The 17,902-nt window shown below is 59.2% G+C and overlaps 1 protein-coding gene across 1 annotated transcript; it reads right to left on the bottom strand.

Annotated features, from left to right (window-relative positions):
• Positions 1-1,243: 1,243 nt before the first annotated feature.
• On the bottom strand, positions 1,244-16,911 carry NCLIV_017360 (hypothetical protein; the record flags this gene model as incomplete). Its single annotated transcript, XM_003881928.1, has 10 exons — positions 1,244-1,574; positions 2,179-2,348; positions 2,688-2,954; positions 3,330-5,110; positions 5,480-6,014; positions 6,099-6,575; positions 7,061-7,228; positions 7,793-10,402; positions 10,887-11,801; positions 12,196-16,911. 10 exons carry the CDS (start codon positions 16,909-16,911, stop codon positions 1,244-1,246), a joined length of 11,970 nt encoding a protein of 3,989 aa, XP_003881977.1.
• Positions 16,912-17,902: the final 991 nt, after the last annotated feature.

Genomic DNA, 17,902 nt, shown 5'->3' with positions numbered 1-17,902 from the left:
CATCTCTATAAAAAAAGATTGGAGAGTGCACTCTGGGCTGTTTCCCACATCGCCGGGATCGCTTGCTACATTATTCTGTACAGTGCGTCGCGTGCTGAGTGTGACCACTGTCAGGTTTTCGAGGTTCGACAGTGAACACACGGAAACAAAAAAGTGCTCATTCTACTCGACACCACATGCGCTCAACGCGTGTTTTCCATCGCGAGGATATCTTGATCTCTCTCTACCTATACATTTATGTATATATATATATACATATATACATGGTAGGTATATATGTGCACGAATGTAGATATGCACGTCTCAAGAGTCAGGCAGTTACACCGTTTAAGAAACGCCTCTTGGACTCGATTCTTTTCCTCTCCTTTCCCTGTTTTTTCCCGCCCCTCTGCTTTCGCCTCTCTTTTTCCCTCGTGCTCTCAGATTCGCTGCTCTCATCCACTGATCGCGCGCCAAGATATCCCCCACCGGATGGTCACCGGTAAAGGCCATTCTTGCCAGTGTTCGCTGTGTCTGTGGTGTTTTCCACAGTTACTCCCCTCGTTTGCGTCTTGCTCCCTGCCTCCTTCCTCAACAGCCTCTTGCCTCGCTTTCTCCGCGTCTCCGGAGCTTGTAGGTCTTTCCATTCGCTTCCCGATCGCGTTCTTCGTACCCACTCGTCGCCCATTCTTCTCTTCGTCTCCGGGAACGGAGGAACCGGAAGAAGGCGAGAAGAAAAGAGGACAAAGGACACCCGCGACGCGTGCACAAAGATCTCGACTGCATGCAGAAAAAACAGGAGCGTCTCAGCATCCGGTTCACTCGCGCCGCTCGGATGCCTCCGTGTCCGCTCTTCATTTTCCCCCCTCTAACTGCCTTGTCCATCCTTCTCGCTCCCCCTTCTGCGCACATACACTTTTCACGCGTAACCAGAGACAGAGAATCACAAATATACGCGCCGCACAGTACGCGCCACTAACGTCCGTATCTACCTCTACCTAGATGTATAGGTATATCAAAACATCCATCCGAGGTAAGGTATATCTCTACATCATTAAAAATGTATCTGAAGGTAGGCATATAAATATATGTGTATATACATGTAGGCATCTATGGATAGCCAAATAGATCGAGAGCAAATGTGTGAAGTGGAAACGGAGATACACGCGCGGTGTAGTCGAGCCTCTGTTTCTGTCTGTAGATCGGTTATTAGGTCGATCTGAGAGAAAAAACCTGGAGAGTGGAGCCCTAGTCTGTTCCGTTCTCACCTGATCGCTTCTCGATGGGCTGCGCAGACTTCGAGCAGCATCCCGTTGGAGAGAGGCAAAACGGGGAAGAAGGATAGACACCTCCCGTTTTGTCTCCAGCACAGAGACTCGGCGCTGTGCCGACGCCTCCGAGAGTCCGGCGAGACAGCCGGCGGAGACGCCTCCTGCGGATCCTCGGCTGTACCTCCTAGTTCTCTTTTCTCGGCATACGCCGCGTCTGTTCCTTCGCTGTATTCTTCGGTCTCTGGTCCATCCTGGTCCTCTTCGCATGCCAGCGCCAGGAGCATGCACTTGACAGCCTCCGCTTCCGCTGCCCGGAGGATCTGCCTGAGAGTGTGTCCGAGCACCGAAAAAATTCGCTCGCCACAACAACGCATGCAAAGCAAAGCATCTAGGCAGATTCCCTGCACACACACCAGTCTCGCGCTAGATTCGAAGACACTCCCTTCGTTGTCCACACGTAGATGGACACGCATTGCTCTCTTCATATACATGCAGGTGCATCTTCATATTCCTGTATGTGCATTTGAGGCCTTGAGAACGCCGGAAGTTTGGAGAACGTCTTCATCCTGTCGAAGAGAATTTGCCAGGTCTGAGGACGCAGTGCCTTCAGGGTTGACGGTTTGGGCGGTTCCGCGAGGCAGCTCGCAAAGTCTGTTCGCAGCCTCTTCTGGACAGACACATTCACCCCTATGCAGCTCGGCAACGCAGGCGAAGGAGTGATAAGTTCTTGAGACCGGATTACACGCTTCGTGGGGGAAGACGCAGAACGTTTGCCCTTTTCGCCCCGTACTGCGGCACTTAGAGTCGAAAAACGAGACAATCTCTTCGAGAAAGCGCCTCTGCCCGGCATCCGTTCTTCTGTTTCCTTTACAGCGAAACGGGGAAACTGAAAAGATCGCGCAGCGGCCTGTGCCCGGCTCAGACTTACCGACATCGGTGGAGGTGTCTTCGTTGGGAAACGCCGCGTCTCTGTCCCTTCACAGTCATCAGCTGCCGGGTTGCCTGAAGAAAGGCGAGGCCTTCTGGAGCGCAAGCAGGCGCGAAAAAAGGCTGTTCGCGCGCCTCGCCCAGCCACCCCTGGAGGGCGTCGAGGAGAACCTAGAAGGAAGCGAGGAAAAGGCGAACAAGCATGATCGAACTTGGATCCGGTAAACAACGCCGTTTTCTAGGATGCGACGTTCCCCGTCAGACCAAGACTTCTGCCTCTCTCTCGCTTCCCTCGCGGCACTCTTGGCTTCTTTGCGTCCATCATAAACGCGCGACTTCTGGTTTGTCCTCGAGCCAAAAAAGGCCACACTTCGCTCTGCACTCTCTGTTCATGTCGCTCCTTCTGCTGTCCGTTTGACACCCCACGCTCTCTGCCTCGGTGTGGCTCGTGTGCGGCGGCCGAGCGCCGCCCCGCCTCGCTTCCCCGTCCACGGTGAACGCTCTTCTCACCTGCTTGAACACTTCGTCGCGCCGTCCTCGATGCTCCCCTCGTCTTTCGTGACAGTCTGCCTTCGCCTTTCCCGCCGCCTCCGGCTCTTGCATGCACCAGAGGTGCGGCGAGGACGAAGAGAGAAGGGAGTGCAGCAGGGCGGAGAGACGAGTCAGATCTTCCCGTCGCTCTTCCTCGCTCGCCGAGGCGGAGGAAGAACAGCCGAGAAGCGAACTGACCAGCTTTCGGAGAGGTTCGCGCTGCGCAAGGTAGGTGAAGATGAGGAGCTGGAGGGAACCCGAGACAACCGACCAGAGCACAGCCAGGCTCCGAGGACATCTCTGCCTTTGTAAACTTTGCCTTTCGCTCTTGGGACGGACGCACGCTTTCCAGGGTCTCCGCACTGCCACCGTCTCGAACGACAAATCCAGTTCTTTCGTGCTTGCGTTTTTGCCGACTAGCTTCTTCTGTAACTTCCCGGGCCCCTCATCTTTTTGCCGGCTTTTTGAGCGCTCCCTTCTCCCCTCGCGCTCCAGAGACCGCTGCGCTCCTTCCCCAGTTTTCCCCCGAACTCGTCGTCCTCTCCCCTACCGGCTTCTATCTGGTCTTCCTCTGCTTTCCACAGGGGCGTCCGTGCGCCTTCTTCCTCGCCGAAAACTCACCTCCAGATACTCCACTTCCACTGCCATGAGCACGCGACCTTCGCTGGCCACGGCAATATCTCGAAGATCAACGCCTTCCTCTTCTTCTCTGCAAGGGGACTCGATACTTGGCTTCCCTGGAGAGAAGAGAACAAGCGGCGCGTCGACGCGCGACACGTGGGAGGCGGGGAAAAAGTGGATACATTTCTCTTTCCACTCTGAAAGAATCCTTTGGTCTGTGTCAGTGTCGTCCCGTCCGCGTCCCTCTCGGTTCGCTTCGCGCTCTGCAGGCAGCGGCCGCGTCGTCTCCGAAAGCGTTTGCGGTCTTTCGATTTCTCTCTGGAGGCGTCTCGCACTTTTCGAGGCCTGCATCTTCTCGACGAGGGGCGTCTCGCTGGGCTCGCGCCCCCGCAAAGCGAGGCGCGCCTCGAGGCGTTTTACGTCGTCCAGAAACACAACCATAGCTCCGACGTCGACGCGTCTTCGCCGACAGGTTCCCTTCCCGTCCTCTCGGGGGACTCGCGCGTGTCCAGCGAAGGGCGCACCACCGCCTCCAGAGCCGCGGCCTTCCCCGTGCGCTTCCGCACCTCCGTTCTCCGCTTCCCCTTCATCTCGCGCACACAGAAAAGGCGTGGGTGGAGAGACGCGGAGCCGAAGAAAGCTGGACCTGAAGACCCGCAGTTCCTCGCGTCGCCGGTCCGTCAGAGAAAGAGAGAGAAGAAAAGCTTCTCCTCTCGGTCGAGCCGCTGCAAGCCGATCCACCGTTCTGCTTTGTGTGTCTCTTCCTCCTTCTCGTCCTTGCACCTCTGTTTTGTGTTCTGTCGCCCTATTCGTTGGTGCTCTCTGTGGCCCACGCACGCAGGAGTTGGCGAGAGTCTCGGTTTCGGCTTGGACTCGGCTCTGCATTCTCACACGTTCCTCTCTTTCCGGCTCCTTTCCGCTCTCGAAGACGGCACGGCCTTGAGGAGACAGACCACCGACGCGGGTGTCCATTCTGTAGGTTGGCGGACGCCTCGGGTGTACGTACACCCGAACAGGTTCCTTTTCTGGGCCGACTAACGGAATACCCAGCAAAGTGTAGATGTCTTGCTTCGCCTTTTCCCTTCTCTTCTGCGGGTTCCGTCCTGTCGCTTCCGCGTCTTCTTGCCCGTCTCCGTCTTTTTCTCCCTCTTTTTCGTCTCCCTTTGCTCGTGCCAGCAAAGCGGGAGAAGAGCGGCAGGGTTCCTGAGTCTGTCTTCTTGGGTGCACGAGAGAGGTCGACGGAGCGTCACCCGTGCGCGGTCGGTCTTCCCCTGGCTCTCTCATTGTCGCACTCGCTTCTTCTGGTTTCTGTCTTGACGGCACCTCTCGCTGCGAGGCGTGAGAGAGATGAAACGCGAGGTGCGGATCGATCCAGGCCGGAAGCGTGACGGAGAAGTCCAGTGAAGGGGACGGGGTCTCCAGCGAGGCGTGCTGGGTCTCTCCTCGCTGTCTGCCTCCACTTTCCCCCGCACCAGCCGCTGCGCCTTCCTCATCGCGCTTCCCGCCGTCACAACGGCCAACTGCGTCTGCGGGTCTCCTGTCTCGTCTTGCCCCTGAAACGCAGCTGTCTGCGCGCCTGTGTGTTTTCCCCTCTCCTGCCGTCAGGCTCTCGCCTTCTCGCCGCCCAGTTCCTTCGAGTCTCGCAGGAAATCTAGTCGTCCCGTCTTCTGCGAGACAAGCGCCTGTGTTGACAGCAAACGACTCTTGTTCTCGCGACTTTTGGAGACTCACGTTGCGCCTCTGCAGATTCCACTCGCCGTCTTCTCTCCGGCCCTCCGCGCCTGTAGGAGAGCGACAGCGGCCAGAGACAGAAGAGGAAGGAGAGGAAAAAGCGGAAGGAGAGGAAAAAGCGGAGGAAGGGCCGACAGAAGAGAAGGCAGTGCGACTGTGCTCGCTGGCCAGGCGTTGAGCGCCCCACGTTTCTCGACTGCTTCGATCGGAGCAGGGAGAGAGAGGACGACAGACTGAAGTGTCTGTGTTTGTTTCCGGAGAGAGAACGAGAAGAGGGAGAAGAGATCGACGGAAACTTTGTGCCTCAGCGTCGCCGCAAAAAGCGCCATCTGCACGCTCGCGCCTCGAAAGACACAAGTGCAAAAACGCGTCGCACTCTTCTTGCACAGTTCTCTGTCGAGGGAGGCGAAAAAGCGGACCGGTGGAAACCGAGGGAGTGGGGGAATGAACGAGTGCGTGGAGCTTTCGGAGAGCGTACGGATGCTCAGGCAAAAGGCGCCCGGCAGCATTTTCCCACTCTTGAATGCGCACAGGCAGGCGAAGTTCTACAGCGCCGCTGTTTTCGCCGCCCCGCCTTAGCGCTTGCAGATTCTCCGCGAGCGTCAGGGTCTCCTCTGTCTCCGCCCTCCTCTCCATTTTCGCACTCTCGATTTCTCCTCTCTCTTTATCTGCTTCGCCGTCCAGCGCCGGAGCCAGCGAGCGAGAGAGACGCCGCCCTTGCGCGCTCTGGCTGCGACGAAGAGAGCTCGACACGCACGAACAGGCATCTGTGCCAAGACTCCGGTTGACCTGCATTTCGGCGAGGAGCGTCTGGACAGCTGTGAGGTGTACATACACCCCAAAAAACGCCAAGAGCGCAGTCGCAAAGGGCGAGAAGGGGTCGAGACGGCGCAGGAGCATCGCGAGAAGGTCGTCGTCGGGTTCGTCGTCGGTGTCGTCTTTGGCAGCCCCGTTCTGCGAAAAACTGGAAAGAGAAAAACTGGGAAGAGGAAGCCCGGAAAGAGGAGACAAAGGCGACAAGAGTCGCTTTTCCCTCACCACGGTTACAACAAGCTTTGTCAGCATTTGCGACAGGTCTTCAGCGACTCCCGAGAACGGCGAACCGAGGCAAGACTTTGTCGCCGCACGCTGTCCTGTCTGTCCTCCCCCAACGCCCGTCGAAGAACCCCGCGCCTCGCCCTCCCGTTCCCCGCAGAGTTGTGCTTCTCCCTCGTCTTGGCTCTGCTTTCCTCCACCTCGCTCGCATCCGCTCTTCGATCCCCGGCCCCCGTTGCCTTCCAGCGCCGCTTCTCCCCCTCCTCGTTTCCCGCTCGCCTCCCGGCGCGCGTTGGCCACGCCTGGCAGAGCACAGCGCGGGCCAGGGGCGCCTGAGAGAAAAGGGGAAGAAAGCATTTTCTGAGGCGCTGACAAGCAAGGCATGTGCGAGAGGCTCTGCTGAACATGGAGGAGTACAGCCGCCAGACTCGCCTCGCTCAGGGGATCCACCGAGGAGCCCGCGAGGCGGCAAAAGTGGAGCTGCAACACACAGGCGCAAAGCGAGGAGCGAGTCGGAGGACGGAGACACCAGAAGCTGGGGAAAAAAGGGAGACCCGGAAGAGACGGCAAACAAAAGACAGAGTGGACAGGCACGCGGACGCGCGAATGAAAACCCCTAGGAAAAGGAAGAGGGGATGAATGACCAAAAGGAACAGATGAACAAGGCGGTGACCAGAAAGACAGTGAACACGAAAACATATATATATATATATATGTATATATATATATACATACACGATATGCGAATAACTGTCATTAAGCATCCACATACATACGATATATGTACATATTGGCTAAGTGCATCGATATATATACGCTGCGTACACAGATGCGTGTACAGAGGTGTGAAAATATCGTGCATAGATCGCTACACAAACAGAGGCGCGCGATTTCGCCGGCAGGAGCAACCGGCTACGAGTGAGCATCTCCAGTGCACCGTACAGAGAAGAAGGAAGGCCTTTCACCTGGAGAGCGTGGAGAAGACGCCGAAACCGATCCGCCTGGCTGGTGAGGAAAGCCGAATCAACGGGGAGGCCGCGGCGCGCCATCGCATTGACGACTCGCGCGAGGGGCGCTTCGAGGTGTAGATACACCTCAAGGAGACCGTGTTGACGGAGTTCTTCGGCGAGAACCTGCAGATCCAGAAACACGAACGTGGGGAACGGAATCCCCCTGCACATCCGTCTGCCAATAAAAAAAGCGGAAAAACAAGACGGATATCTGTGTGTGCACACATCGCCATCCCTATGTAAAAAACAACCTGCCTACCTACACACATTTGTATATATATATATATATATATATTTATGGATCTGAGACTGTGTCGGGGTATTATATATGAGAAAAAGCACATAGAAGTGCGTGTGCCCGTGAGAGCGAGTCTGGCCATTTTTCTCTTTTGAGGTTTGAGAGAGGAACTGGGCCGTGGAAGAGGAACCGGCAGTGAGCCAAGACGAAGGCAGTACCGGCATCGATTTTCACTCGAGAAGTCGACAAGCAGAGGAGGAAGGGAAGGTTGGAGAAGCCGTCGAAGTCTGAAGCATGTCCCTCCTCGTGTGGACCCTTTCCCCACGCACACGGCGAGGACGAAAGAGCGCTCAGAGAGACGGTCAGTCGTCTCCACCTAAGGTTTTTCTTCGAAGTCGTGTTCGCGCTCGGAAACTTTCCCCGATTTGGAAAGGCTGTCAGACGCGTACCGCAGAAGCGCAGATCCTTCGCCAGTTCGCCTCGACAGCGAGCGCAATCGCTTTCTCGATGCGGCGGATTCTTCGCCTTTCGGCGCGTTCTCTTTCTCGCCTCTGCGCGTCCGCGTTCGGCGTCGATCCACCGCGGGTCTCGTCGAGCTGTCGAGACACCGCGTGAATCCAGGCTGTGCGTCGTCTCTCCCACGTTTCGAACGAGTCGAGTTGCCGCTCCGTCTGCTTCGCCTCCGTTCCTCTCTGGCTCGCGCTCTCTTCCTCCGACAGCCGCGCGCTGACGAGAACCTTGCTCCCCCACAACCCCAGCAAATACGCCTCCTGACTTTCCGCCTCGTCTTCTTCTCGCTCGTGTTTGCGAAGAGCGAGGAGTTCCGCCTCTGCGCGTTGCAGGACGGAAGGAGGGGCGCGGCGCTTCAGAAGCAGGTGCGGAAGTTTCACGTCCACGGCAGTCGCGTTGCGCAACAAAGAAATGAGGGATTGCACCTTTTGATTCGTCCCTCGCAGATCGCCACCCTCGCTCACGCTTGCGTGCGCTTCTTCCGCTTCTCTTCCCCCCATCCGCGCCTCAGCCGCAACCCCTTTTTCTCCCTCCTTTTCTCCTGTTTCTGATGCGTTTTCTTCTGTTCGACCGCGCGCCTCTCCTGCGAGGCCGTCACTCCACTCCAGCCACGCGTGCCGATCGCGGACCAGCACGAGTCGCCTTTTGCATTTTTGCGGAGTGCAGAGCGACGCGAGGGAGGAGAGGCGAGGAAGAGAGGAAACAGACAGAGAACACGACGAGGCAGACGTACAGACCGCCGAGGTGGACGACGCGGAAGCACACGAGGAGGAAGAGGGAGAGGAAGAAGAGGAAGAAGAGGAAGCAGGAGAGGAGGAAGATGAAGAATGGCGGGTGAAGAGGGCAGTGGCGATGCCCAGAGGAACAAGGAAAGTTCCAAAGAACGGCGAGGACAAACAGAGGCCGAGTGGAACTGTCTCGCGGTGCGTACGCTCCGCTAGGTCGGATTCGCTTGGCATTTGCGAGCTCTCTCTCTGAGAGAACACATTTCCGACAAGGGCGTCATCTTCGTCCGTCTCTGTCTGCGCCGCTTCCTCTCGCGCGCGCCGCAAGCGACTTGGCGCACAGCGTCTCTCTTTCGCTTCTGTCCCTGACGATGCATCGGGGACAGCAGCGGGACACGGAGAAGAAAACGAAGCAAAGGGAGGTTGCCGGCGTTCTGAGTGTTGCCGGGGCGACAGCTTGTGCGTGATTTCGCGCTTCCGTCTTCGAGCATGAAGGACGGAAACTGCCAGGAAAGGGCTCTTTTCAACGAGGTCGAGGAGCTGCCTGGCAGCGACGGGCGCACACGAAGAATGCAGCGAGACCCGGGACGATCCAGCACGCGAAAACAACGGAACGCGTGACTCGCGTTCTCTCTCGACCTTCTCTCGACTCGTCCATCCACTGCCAACGAAGACGGGAAGAAGAAACTCTTCGGGGATACAGAAACCCGGTAAATCCTGGAAAGACGTGCGCGGGCAGCGCGCGCCTTGCCCAGGACTCTTGCCTTCCGGAGTTTGTCTCCCCTCGTGAAAAACAGCAAAAAACCGGCCTTCTGCGACGGCCGACTGTGCACGACCTACGAAGGCTTCGCGAAGGCTCGCTCCGTCCTCCGAAAACGAAACAGACAAGGCGCCGTCCTCGTCCCCTTTCCCCTCGCTTTCGTCGCCTTCCCCTGCGCGTCCGTGGTCTCTGTTCGCGCCTCTCGGTTCGCTGTCCTCCGATCGTTCGTCTCCGCGTTCTACTTCTTTCGCTTGATCGGTTCTCTCCTGCAACCGTAGCCAGTCGGTAGCAACGCGTTGCAACCCCTCAAGCGACGGACAGGCTGGCAACAGAGAGATTTCCTCTCCCCCAACCCTCCGCCCACCGCCACTGCTGGCATCCGGACTTCCTTCGCTGTCTCCTCGTCCTCCGCGTTCTTTTCTTCCTTTGCTTTCTTTTCCTCCTTTGCTGTCTCCTCTGTTCGATTCTGTGGATCTTGCATTCTCGGGAAGGAGCAGAGCCCTTGGATCGGCGACCGGCCCTGAGTCGAGCAGACAGTTTGGTCCGCCTTCGGAAGCGCCTGGGTTTGAGTCGCCGACGGCGAGATCGAGAATGTCGACGTCTGTCTTCTGGGTGCATTCGCTCTGTGTGCGACCAGCAGGGGGTTTGATTCCTCCACAGAGGCCGCGACTTCCCCGCACCGTTCCTGCTTCCTCCCGCGTTCGAGAGCCTCCGAGAGACATCGCAAGACGGCGACGTCTCGCCTCGTCGGCTGCCAGAATGGCGTCGAGGTCTTCGTCTTCACCAACTCGAGGAGCCGAGAGCGCGGCTCGTCGTCGCTCTACTTCCTCCAGGTAGGCGACGGATCTTGCTTCTTGGCCCCGATTTTCTTCCGCTCTTCCCTCGTCCTGCGCGTTTCCCTTTCCCTTGCTGCCAGCGGCGAGGGCGCGACTCAAGCGAGGCAGGCCGTGTCGACGGCTGACGCAGACGCTGTGGGCTGCGCTTCCTCCGCACAGGAGATCCCTATTTGGACGCGCTTCTTTTACCAGAGGAAGGCGGAGTCCTGCCGAGGCTTCGCGCCCTCCCTGGTAGACGTTGGGGCAACACGGGGAAGACCAGGCAGAAGACACAGGAGAGCGAGAAGAAGGAGGGAGGCAGAATGCATCCGATGCTGAGAGAGAGGACGATACAGCGCAAACTGAAGAGGACGGACGAGAAGAGGACGGTGACGGAAAAAAAGAAACAGGAGACGCAGACGGCGCAGCAGAGACAGGAAAAGACGACCCTGAAGAAGCGGAGAGCGAAGACACGGTGAAAGAAGATGCAGGGAGCGGAAGGTGAGGAACGCGGAACGAGGCCGTCGACTGCAGGCTGATGTGGCCAGAAGTAGAGAGAGGCGAATCGGGGGGAAACAGCAAACGCGAAGAGGAATGAACAGAAATGCATACACTTCTGAGCGACAGCGGTCCCATGGAGGCAGACGAGAAAGAGGAAGAAGAGGAAGATGAAGAAGAAGAGAAAGCGGAAGAAGAGGAAGAGAAAGAGCCAGTGGCAGTAGAAACAACGGACCACGAAGACGAGGGGAGAGAGCGTTGGTGTGAAGATGAGGAAGACGACACAGAGACGGAAGGAGGCGCGAGGGGGGAGGCCGACGCCCTGGTAGATTTTCGGAGACAAGGTACAGCTGAAGAACCGTGACTGGTTGCAGAGGGGATAGACGGAACTGTGCCGCGAGAAGAGGGTCCAGGCGAAGCGCCGGAAAATGCCAAAGGGAGGGAGGACGGGGAAAACGGGCTGGGTGCCGAAGGCGAAGCACGCCGACGCCACGAAGAGACGGACGGCGGCGACTCTGTTGGCCTTGCCTTGCGAGCCTGACAGACAAAACGAAGACACAACGCCGGTCGTTTCGCGCTCTCCGACGTCCGAAGGGAGAGTGCGCGGAGGACCCAAATTACACGAGTAGCCGCGCTCGGAGCTGAGACGACGCGCGCGAGAGACAGGGACGAAGCGCAAAGAGTTGGATTTCGAGCGGTACAGTCTCGGGGCTCTTCCCACCTCGGCCAGCAGCTGCGTGCGCGCGTGCGAGAACAAGTCAGCCGTCACTTCGGCGGCTGCGCGGTCTGCCTGGAAAAACGTCGAGAAGGACGGAGAGCGAGGAGAGCGCGCGGAAGCGAAAGAGGCGAGGGGCGCCTCGGTTTCTTCGCCGTTGCAGACCTGGTACATCGGCGCAGTTTTTTCTCTCGGAAGCCCCGCGCGCGACCGCCGACCCCTGCACGCATGGGAGCCCTTTCCCGCGGCTCGCCCCAGGTTGAGCTTCAGCCGCCTGCGGAGAACCTTCGCGACGCGCGCCGGACCGACCGCGAGGAGTTGCTGGGGTGTACATACACCCAACTGGTCGTGGAGGAGGCGTGCGAGAGAAGGAGCGACACCCAGGCGCAGAATCGGAGCCAGGTGGAGACCTAGGCCGCTGTGTTGCAGGCGCGTCTGAGGAAAACGGCGACAAACGAACGCGAAAGCCACTGGAGCAAGTCAGAGACGCGGACGCCTGTCCCTGCGCTTTGGCAGGAAGGGGAAGAAGAGAAAACAACAGAGCGCGAACGAACCGGGTGTCTGGGCGGCGCGCGACGCTGCAGGAGAGGGACGCGTGAGCGCGGCACAAAGGCACAAAGGCACGAACGGCGAGCGGCGGGCGCGCGTCGGCGCCGAGGAGTCGCGGTCTGTCAGAGGTGAAACAGGAGAAAGGTACTGAAGGCACAAAGGAGGAAACCGCTTCAGAGCTCGTGACTCTTTGTCTCTCGCGCGTTTCCTTAGGGCGAGTCGGAATGCCTCGTCTTTTTCGTCTGCTGCCCCTCGCTCTCTCTCTGCATGCGCTGCTCACCTGGAAATTCTTCAGAAACTCCGCGAGCGACCAGAGACCCAGGCGCGTGCAAAGGACCCCCGTCATCGCCGCTTTGAGCGTCGCTTGCTGGTGCAGGAGCGAGACCGCGGAGAGACCGCCGGAGACGGCTAGCGTCGCCGCGACCGCCTTGGGCTCCAGGCCCTGCAGAAGGAGACAGAGGGCCAGAGCTTGACGCACGCGCCACACAATGAAGAACCGACGCCCCTGCAACGCACAGAGAGACGGTCGAGGCAAAGACGAAGAAGCCGAGGAAGCGGCAGAGGAAGACGATTGAGAGGAAGCGATGGCGGTCTGACTGGTATCAGAGGGGCTGTGCTTTTGTAAGAATCCGGGAGCGTCCAAGTTTTCGACGTCGACTTCAGAGAGACCGAGCTGTGCGAGTGCAAAACTTTCTGCAGGCGAGAAAGCTTTCAGTACTTTTTGCAGGGTTTGGAGTTCTCGGCGTGACAGAGCAAACGCAAGTTCTTCGCGTTCTCTCTTGAACCGAAGCATCCGTTCATCTCTCTTTTTGTCCTCAGCCTGGCGCCCGTCCAGCTCCAGACGCGCTCGCTCACGAGCCTCCAGCGCTCCGTCTCTCTCGACAGCCGACGCGGCTTCACCGGCTTCTTCCTGGAGCGGGCCGTGGCCGGAGTGTTCCTTTCGTCTCAGCCGTCCTGCGATCCGCCTCTCGTCGTTTTCCAGCAGAGGGTCCCCTCCGCCCTCAGCCTTCGTCTCGCCCTTCAGGGAACGCGGAAGGTAAGTTTCCGGACAAAGCGACGGCGTCGCAGCACCAGACAAAGAGGGCGATGAAGCAGAGGGAGAACAGGAAGCAGAGCCGGACGAAGAAGCGGGAGGAGACGACACGGGAGAGGAAGAAGAGGAAGGAAAACAAGCGGGAAAAGGAGAGGGAGGAGGCGGGGGAGACGAAGGGAGAGGAACAGAGAGGTACGCGAGGTGGAGGTCGTTGGAGAGAACAAGTTTGTCAACGAGACGATCGAGAAGGGCGCAAGTGAGGAAGCCTTCTTGCGGAGCGAGCTGACTCGCCGCGATAGCTCGGCCCTTGGGTGTCGCCTCGTAGGCATCTCGAAAAGAGGAGAACCTCGCGAGGCCTCTCTCTAGCAAAAACTCCATCGCGGCCTTTACGTCTCGATACACAGGGGACTGCTGTAACGTGGCTCGAGGGCTCTCCGAGCAGCGAGTCGGAGACGAAGACGAGCAGGAGGCAGGGGCGGCAGCGCTTGGAGGGGCGCGAGAAGGACAGAACTTTGGAGACGGGAGAGCGGAAGAAGAGCGGCTGTGCGACGCAGCCCGAGAGGAGCAAGATGCCTCAGAGGAACGACGCGGAAGGGCGCGAGAAGAGGAGGGATGCACAGAGAGACCAGGCAACGAAGCGGACGACGCGCCTGAAGGAGTCGCGCAGAGCGCATGCCGGTGTCTCTGAATCATCAACAAAGTGCAGGAAGCGACGAGGACCAGTTCCGAGCAGGTGCCGCCAAACCATCCGCGGGGTCTGTCGCTGGCGAGGCTCGACTTGTCTTTTCCATTCTGCCTCTCACTTTCCCTTTCTTGCTCTGCTTGCACGGTTGCCTTCGAGAACCCGTCCAGGCGGTCCTCGCCTCCGCAGGCCAGCGCCTCGAGGAGGAGCCGCTGGAGACCGTGACGCTCCGCGGCCAAGGGACTCTCGAGAACGGGTAACCCCGCCGACATGACGCGCTTGACTGCTTCTTCTTCGACTTCCCGGCAAAGAACGATTGCTTCCCCTCCTTCGTCTTCCTCCGTCCCTGTTCCCCTCTCCGCCAGCCCGTCTCCGCCCCGCCCTTGTTCTCCGTCCTCGCTCTCCCGCGCCCTGTGCGCGCTCTCTCGCTTCCCGCCACGTCTCGCTTCTTGGTCCCTCCTCGTTTGCACGGCGCCGCTCGATACACCGCAGCCTCCGGACCGGCCGCCTTGGCCCCGGTAGCCAGGGGCCGTCTTCGCCTCTCCGTCGCGGGCGTCTCTGCTCTTCAGCGCGCCCACGCGCCCCGCGCGCCCCGCCATCTGCTTGTACTCGCCGGCGGCGAGGAAGTTGCGGCCGATAAACGGAGAAAAGAAGATCACTCGCTTCGCCGGGAGATTGACGCCCGCAGCGAGCGTCGACGTGGCACAGAGCACCAGCAGGAGGCCGTCTCGGTACGCCTTCTCGACTGCTCTGCGCTCGAAAGAAGTCAGTCCAGAGTGGTGAAAGGCGACGCCCGCCAAGAAGCACGACGCTAGAGCGGGCGAGAGCGAGAAAGAGCCTCCCTCGCTAGCGGCCAGACGGGACAAAAGAACCGCGCGAAGAGAACGCGCCTCGCGAACGCCTTCAGCAGAATCCGCGAAAGAGGAATAAAAGGAAGAAGAAGATGAAGGGGAGGAAGAAGGGGAGGAAGGAGAGAGAGCAGCTGGCGTCGACACGGAAGGCGAGAAGGAGGAGGCAATCGGTGCTTCGAGTCTCGGCGCGAGGAAAGCAGAGACTTTCTCGCAGATCACTTTGGTGGGGCAGAAGACCAAGACGCTGTCGCCTCGGCGAACGCGGTGGAGGGAGAGAGACAGCAAGGCCCCAGCGTGCCGCGGAGGAAACTGAGGCGAGTCTCGAGGGCCCCGGCGAGACGATCGCGAAGCGCAGGATCCACTGCCAGAGATAGGCGCGGAGGCCACCGTCGGCGGACTGCCTTCCTCGTCTTGGCTCAAGAGGAGAGCCTTTTCTTCACTGGGAAACGGAACCGCCGCCCACGCAGGGGAAGCCGAAGGGCGAGACGCCTTCTCCAGGAGAAGACACTCCGGGTCGCTCTTATCCCAGCAGAAGTAGAATTCGCGCAGAGGCAGAGGGCGGTGCGAGGAAACGAAGGAAACGCCCGAGAGCCAGCGCGCAACCTCATCGAGGTTCCCCAGCGTCGCCGACATCCCGACAATCTGGACTGGCCAGAAGGTGAGTCGCGGGGCGGGAGAAAGCGACGAGGCCGTCAAGGGCGACTCGGGCGCTTCGTGCGGCGCGCGCGAGCCTCCCGGCGCCGTTTGCGCGTCCTCCGCTTCAATGTCCGCGCTCGCTCTCCTTCTCTTCCTGGTTCGTGCCTCGTCCCGCCCCTCGATTCCTCCGTGGTCCCCGCCGTCTTCTTCGGCGTCTGGCGCGCGGTTGAGCGTCGCAGCCTCGAGCGCGGCGCGTCTCTGGTTGAAGCACAACAGTTTCGAAAGGAAGACTTCGAGCAGAAAGCCGCGCTGTGCGTCTCCGACCATGTGGAGCTCGTCGACGACGACGATCCCGATCTTCTCTGCCAGGGCGTTTTCCTCGAGGAGTGCCTGGATGAGCGCGTTCGCCTTTTCGATGGTGCACAGGGCGACATCGAACGCCTCCGTCAGGGGAGTCGGACTGCCGTGGTGGAACGCGACAACTTTCAACGGAGATGGCGAAGCGGAAGCCAGCGCCTGCAGCTTGCTGAACTGCTCTTCCACGAGTGCGACAAAGGGGAGGACAATCACAGCCGCGCGACGCGGGGGAGACGACGAGGCGGGGAAAGCCGTGGACGAAGACGCCGACGAGAGAGAAGGCAAAAGCGAACACGAGGCAAGTGCGGACTCGGACGCGGCCTCGGAAGGCGGAAGTGAAGTCATCGAAGACGTTTCTGGCAGAGGCACCACTCGCCGTCTCTTTGCGTCCACGCTCTCGTCCTCATTCTCTGCGAGGTGTAGCGCACGCGTTGGGAAGGGTAAGACGGTTCCCGAGTCGCCGCTACGCTTGCCGACGCGAAGAGGGTGCCCCAAGAGCCCGAGCGCGTGGCGGAAGACGAGAATTTCAGCGACGAGGCTCTTGCCGGCTGACGTGGGAGCTGAATACAAAAGGTTTAGGCCTCCATCGATGACGCGGCGAACGCGGGGAAAAGGCGCTCTGGACGCCGCTTGCTGGTGGCTTCTCTCGGACGGGTGTCGCCTCAGCTGAAGACCTGGACTGGACTCCAGTGGCGCAGTCTCCGTGGCGGGGTGTACGTACACCCCAGGATCCGGCCGTGGTGCCTGTCTCCGCCTATGGTCGCCTTCCGTTTCGTTCCCGGTTCGCTCGCTTTTCACTGGGGGAGAAGCGGCGCCAAGTCCGTGCGTGGCTACCGCACGCGCTGCCCGCGCCTCCTCGTTCTGTGGCGACCTGCATGCGTTTGACGGGTGCGCCTCCCTGGAAAAAGGCGACGCAGTGCGCGTCAGAGAGAGGCAGTCGAACTGCCAAGGGAACAGCGCTGTGATGCCGCGCGTCTCTCTGTACGCCTCCACCAGAGACGGACACGGCAGAACATTTGACAGAGCAAGATAACTCGAGGCGGAGAAGGAAGCAAACGATGAGGAAGAGGAAGAAGATGCAGAGGAGTTCGACGAGGAAGACCACGAAAGATAAGACGACGAATCTGACAAAGAGGATCCAGGAAGAGAAGAGGGATGTCTGTGGTCCTTTGGCAGAGAGCGAATTGCGGGATGGCGATTGTCTTCCGCAGCCAGGGTTCGCACGCCTCCATCTCGCACTTCTGTTGCCTTCAGCTTTTTCTCGTGGAAATAGGCTGCAAGAGAAAACTGTCCCTGCGCCATCTCTTTTCGTGCCTGCAGTACGTTCGCCGGCTCAGGCGCCTTCCCAGGGAGGAGCTGCTTTCCGGGGAAGAATGAGGACGGAGCGGCGCGCGAACGAGGAGAAAGAGAAGAGAACGACCAGGAGGCGTGGTCCATTTCTCGCCTCTTTCTGTCTTTTCGGCCTTGTTACTGGCGACCAAGAAGACGGAAAAGAGCACCATTGAGGTGGACTCTTGAATCTTTGGGTGTCCAAGCAGCTCGACTCTCGCCTCTAGCAACCTCTCCCCTCTCGCGTTCTTTTTGCGCTGGTCTCTCCAGACAGCCTCCGGGGTGCATGTACACTTGAAGACGTTCTGCGCCAGCACACCGGCAGAAAAGCTCCGGAGTCGCTGCGACAGAAGACGTAGTGAAGCCGGCGCCCAAAGATTTGCTTCTGCACTGCCACATCCTTTGTACGCGTCCAGGCAATCCTTGCAAATCTAGGTATACTGTCCCTCGCTTGCATCCATCTCTGTATACCGACGCCAATCGACCGCCACAACAGCATGCGCACTGGTTTGTATATACGCCTGCGTTTAAGCTCGTTTTACAGGCCCTGACGCGTGTGCATGTGAAGGACCATTTGAGCGTGAAGGAATCTGCAGTTAACCAAAAAAACTTGGAAGAAGCAGAGAGAGGCCGGGACGCGCGGAAAACGACACTCGTCAGCCAAGCCGAAGCGAAGACAGGAGAGAGAGGAAAGCTCGGGAAAAAAAGAAGAGGCGAGTCACGCTAGGAAAAAGATGAGGACGAGCAGGAGGGGGTGAAGAAAAAAGAAGGAAAGTGCGCCAAAGAGACTAGAAACGCTCTCGGCAACCGTAAGAGTCCGGCCTCGGAGACTCGAGATCGTCGCGCGCGGGCGAGAGACGGAGACAGGACGATGCGTGCGGCGCGGAGCGTAGGTGAACGAAGGCGACCACGGGGGAGAGTCCTCCCTCCTGAAGCGAGGATGCACGCAGCGAGAAGAAGCAGCCCTACACGTCCTCGAACAGGAAAAACTTTACAAGACACGCGATCCAGGCCGTTGGAAAGACGCGCGTCCTTTCTCCGTGTCTTCCACAGCGCATGCCGTGCACGCTTCCTTCAACGAGGCAGACGCGAGACATTG

Source organism: Neospora caninum, chromosome VI, assembly GCF_000208865.1.
Source record: "Neospora caninum Liverpool complete genome, chromosome VI".
Lineage (NCBI taxonomy): Eukaryota > Apicomplexa > Conoidasida > Eucoccidiorida > Sarcocystidae > Neospora > Neospora caninum.
The sequence above is the reverse complement of the archived record's forward strand: the minus strand, read 5'-3'. Positions and strand labels throughout refer to the sequence as shown.